Source organism: Colius striatus, chromosome 8, assembly GCF_028858725.1.
Source record: "Colius striatus isolate bColStr4 chromosome 8, bColStr4.1.hap1, whole genome shotgun sequence".
Lineage (NCBI taxonomy): Eukaryota > Metazoa > Chordata > Aves > Coliiformes > Coliidae > Colius > Colius striatus.
In genome coordinates, this window is record NC_084766.1 from 37,922,501 (window position 1) to 37,927,338 (window position 4,838).

The 4,838-nt window shown below is 54.1% G+C and overlaps 1 protein-coding gene across 10 annotated transcripts in view; it reads right to left on the reverse strand.

The window, feature by feature from the left end:
* The window catches only part of EBF3 (EBF transcription factor 3), a 118,468-nt gene extending 114,371 nt beyond the window's left edge, over positions 1–4,097 (reverse strand). For all 10 annotated transcript variants that reach the window (XM_062000885.1, XM_062000887.1, XM_062000882.1 and 7 more), the window contains exons 1-4: positions 3,964–4,097; positions 3,561–3,717; positions 3,085–3,148; positions 2,337–2,392 (exon numbers count right to left, since the gene is read on the reverse strand). In XM_062000885.1, coding sequence (XP_061856869.1) covers positions 2,337–2,392; positions 3,085–3,148; positions 3,561–3,717; positions 3,964–4,097 — 411 coding nt within the window. The remainder of the gene's footprint in view (positions 1–2,336; positions 2,393–3,084; positions 3,149–3,560; positions 3,718–3,963) is intronic.
* Positions 4,098–4,838: the final 741 nt, after the last annotated feature.

Here is a 4,838-nt window from a genome sequence, read left to right on the forward strand (position 1 = left end):
GGAGCGCGCACAGCAATATGGTTATTACTGGATGATATTTGGGAAGAAAGTGCTAATGGGCAATCTGGTGTTTATTTTGAAACTGCTAACAATGATTTTTCTCTGGTAAAAAGGCAGTGTCTGGGCGCACGGCTGAGTGGGTTTTGAGCATGGGCTCTAACAGATGGTGCGGAGCTAGAGGTGCGGGCTCGCCCCTCCGCTCCCGGCGCCCGCCGGGCTAAGAGACCGCCGCGCCTCGCCGGGCTCGGAGCAGCCTGTCCGCCTGCCTCACTGCCTCCCTGCCCGCCTCCTGCATCCCTGCCTGCCTCCCTACCTGCCTGCCCGCCCGCCGGGAGGGCTCTCCCGGCCTCGACCCTCCCGGCTTCCCTGGGGCCGAGGGGCAGAGACAGCCCCCTGCAAACTCCCCCGGTGTTAATTGGGGGGGGGTGGAGGGGGGGCGGTGATGAGCCTTCCCCCCCCCAGCTCAGCTCCCTCCGGGTCGGCGCGGCCGCTCGCAGCCACGGGAGGCGGCCGGGGCCGCGCAGCAGCAGGGCTGAGCCGGGAGGGGGGTCCCCGCCGCGGCGGCCCCAGCGCCAGGTATTGTTGTGCAATGAGGGGGGTAATAGATGACAGCGCAGACATAACAAGCGGGCTGCGGCTGCGGCTGTTTGTTGTTGCAGCGTGCCATATAACTTCTGGTGATTGTTACTTTTTCCTCTGATGAAACAGTGTATTTATAAGTGATTTATTTTTTATTTTGTAGCACAAACAGAAATCCATAAACTGTCGGTTCAGCGCCATTGACTCTTTGATCAGTTACTGGGCTATTTCTTTTTTTCCTCCCGTCAGTGAGGAGAGATTAAAAGCCTTTATTTTCCGCACTCTTTCTGCTGCAAAGGTACGGAGCCTAAGCGGACAATAAAAGTCTCCTTAAAACGCGTCCTCTCTGCTCCTTTATTCATCGCTAACGAAACTTAGAGCCGCCTAAGTAAGCCTCTTAATTACCCTACTACAGCGATTTCCGAAAACATTTAGCTGCTCTATACAAAGGAAATAAACCCACATTGTCAACTCGAGAGCGCTCCGGAGTTTAAAAGGGACCCATGGAAATCGCTATCGAAGGGCACATCGCCTTCGCCTTTGTCACAGCCCCGGCTCACGGCCTGCCCGCCCGCCTGCAAACGCGGCTGGAAACGCGGCTGCTGCCAGACCCTGCTGCCCCGCACACCCGGCCCGGGGTTTGCCCAGGGAACGAGAAAGTTTCTACGGGGCGGGAGCGCGGCCGGAGCCGGGGCCGCTGCGAGCTCAGCTCGACCCGGCCCGAGGAGGGTCTCGCCTGCCCCTCGCTCGGGGATCGCCCAGTTAGCAAAAATGCCGCATATGGATGGGCAGGCTGGCCTCGGCGCGGGGGGGGTTAAACCCCGGCAGATTGGTGGGATGGTTTTCATTTCCATCTCTGGTTTCTGATTTCCAGAACACTCTGAATTATTCTCCGTTCTCACTTTCCTCCCCAACAACAACAACAACAAAAAAACCCACTCCACCCCAAAAACCACAAACCGCAAACCAAAAAAAACCGCAACCCTCAAAAAGCCCAGAAATGTCTGTCCGACAAAAATAATAATAGTAATTAAAAAGTTGATTAAATCCAAAGCTTTCCGCGTTTAATTGCTGCCGTGTAATGCTGATAACATGTCGTTATCATCGGAAAAGTTGCCCGAGACAGGTTAAATAATGTAATAAGGAGCCGCTTGTAATGATGTTACTGACAAGGTGTGACAGGGGCTGGGGCTGGTCTCGGGGAAGAGGCCGGGGCCGAGCGACCCCCGGAGCCCGGAGGGTAGGGAGGGGGCTGCGAGGTGACCGGGCTGGAGGGCACAAGGGGACTCCTCACTCCAGCACATTTCACTTTGAAATCCAAATAAACGCCTCGCGCTAGGAAAGACGAGGGCGAATCCCAGCCAGTTGCGGAGCGCCTCGGGAAAAGAAAATATATCGCCCCCCAAAAAGTTTCAAAGGGGAAAAAGTGCGTTTCAAAATAAATCTGGGCAACTTGACGGCTTGGTTTGTTTGGGGTTTTTTTTTCTTTCCTCTCTCCCCTGCTAAATTAATGATATCAAACATCTGCTCACATGACGTGGTACTTAACGCCACACACAGTATTTAATGATGCCAACGCTGCCTCGAGTAGCAACCACACACCTTTTTCGCTTTTACAATTATCCCCCAATAACAGGTATCAGTCAATTAAAAGTAGGAGCGGTCTGGCGGGTTAATGCCCTCCCGCCCGTCCCCCAAGCAAGGGCAAAAGACAAACTTGGTAACTTGCGTGTCAGGAAAAGCGTAAACTTCCTCACCTGCTTGGTCATGGAGTCTATGAGGCGAACGTAGAGGTCCTGCTCCGTCCTCACGCCTGGGGGGGAAAGCAGAGAGAAAGCCCCGTCAGCATTGTCAGAGAAGCCCTCCCGTGACAGAAGGGCAGGCGGGTGACTGCCACGGACGGGCCGGCACCCGCGCCTGGCTGGGAAATAACATCCAAAATAAGGATAAAACGGCAGAGATCACCCAGCCCGCGGCCACTCCGGACCAAAAAGCGGCCCCCCGGCCCAGGCGGGCTGCCGGCCCCACGGCCATGCTCCCGGGGAAACGTGCAAGGCCGAGGGACGGTTGCGGAGCCGGGACGGGACGGGACGCGCGGCCGCCGCCTCCCCCCGTGGGCCGCCCGCGCGTGGGGGGACCCCGCTCCGCCGGGGCCGCGGCTCCGCGCTCACCCCACCCCAATAATTACCCTTAATTCGCAAAAGTGGGGCGGGGGGAAAGTCCCTGAAAAGTGGTGTTCGGCGGGAGCAGTATCGATCCCCGTTTTTTCTCCCTTTTTTCCTCCCCACTCCAAGACCGGGCGGTTAATCATGTGAAGTACCATCGACTTATCGATCGGTTCTGTTTTGTTTTCCTTATACGCCGAGGAAAGAGTCGTGTTTACAGGGGGAGGGGGGTCATTTTAATCTCCGAATCTTTCTGCCCTCTTTCCAGAAGGCCTTGAAAAAGAACGACAGACTTTTCTGCGGCACACGGAGGTTCGAAAATGAGATAGCGGCAACTTACCATTGCTATACAATAACTGAAGTTTATAATGAATCCCATTGTTAGTTTTTTCATTGTTTGGCTCCTGCAAGCAACGATAAATAATTACATTTAGCATGAAAAAATATCTCCCTCCTCCTGACGCGCATTTTTTCTCTGGTCCCTGAAGCGGCTGGGAATTAACCGTTTGCAGAAATTCAGCCCACGGTCACTCTTTTTTTTTTTGTGGAGCGCTGATGATGTCATTATCTCGGTGCAAATATGTCATGTTTAGCCGGTTTCCCCCCGCGTTACAATAACGAAGGAGGAAGCGGTGGGAAGTTTCTAAGCCCGGGATCTGCGCGGAGCGGCCGCAATAACGGGGGGACCCGCACGTGGTCCGGGCGCCGCCGGAGCACCGGGGGCTGCCGGGCTCGGAAATGGGCTCGGATCGATTAAACAGCACTTTAAAAACAAAAAATTTAAAAAATTAAAAAAAATATGAGGGGCAGACTTACTTTCTCTTTCTCCACAAAGTCCACAAAAGCCGTTCTCTCAATCTCCACCGGCTGCCCCTGCCTGTCGTACAGAGCTAAGACGAAGTGGAAAAAATTGGATTTTCTGAGATTGGAAGGCGGCTGTTTCTCGAAATGTGCCCGAGCCAGCCCCACGCCGCTGCGGGAGAAAACAAGACAAGGCGTGGGTGAGAGCGGCCGGCGCGGCGGGAATGGGCGCGCAGGCACCGCGGCCGCGGAGGGTTGCGGGGAGCGCGGAGCGGCGCGGAGCGGGGAGGCTGTAACTGATACGGGGCGGGCGGGGGGGGGGTGGTGGTGGTGATGAGTGGGGGGGGGGGGGGATTTACGGCCGGGATGAGAAATACGGGAGGAGAAAACCGCCGGGAGAGGATTTTGGCAGACGTACCTTTGGGCGGCCGTGTTAGCATCCACTACCCCCGCCGTGTGCATCCAGGAGCGGACGGGATTCATCCCACTGCCCAGCGGTTCTTCTTTCATGGTCGTCCCACCTCGTGGTATATTTTCCTGAATCCCAAACATTAAAACAAATTTGGGCAAAAACCAGCTCCTAACCAAAAGGGGTTAAAATGGAGGGAAATGTCAGATACGGGGTGGGTTGGTTGTTGCTTGATTTTCTCTCTCTCTCTCTCTCCTTGGCGACTGGAATATAAGAGATGACTTTACTCCCTGGGATCAGTAGGAGAAAAGCCCAGTTCAAGTCTTGCTTCCTTCTTCAATCTGTCCTGTATTGGCACGACATAAACAATTTACTGAGTACTTCTGTGCAGCGACTTGGATGGCGTTCCAGTTTGGTGGGTTAAAAAAAAAAAGGGGGGGGGTAAAAAGAAAAAGAAAAAGTGGAAGTTCAGCCGGCGACACTGCGAGGTTGTTGGCTTGGGTTTGTTTGGGTTTTTTTTTTTAAAGGGAGGGGGGGAATAAAAGAATAAATATTGTTGTTGTTGTTGTTTGCAGCCGCGCTCAACGTGGTGTCATCCTAAGCTGGGCAAAAAAAAATTAAAAAATAAAAAAAACCAATAAAAAAACCACCAAAAAAACCACCCCAAAAAAAAAAAAAGGCTTCAGGACACTGCTGAATCGACCACTTTCTGGCAAAGCTCTCCTGCTCCAAAAGACAAATAAACGGGGGGAGGAAAAAAAAAGAAGAAGAAGGCAAAAAAAAAAGAGGGAAAAAAAAAATAGCAGCCCCCCCCCCTCCCGTGATTACCGCGGAGGTGTTCCCGGGGACACGGGAGAGCGGGGCGCGGGCCCGTGGCGTCTCAC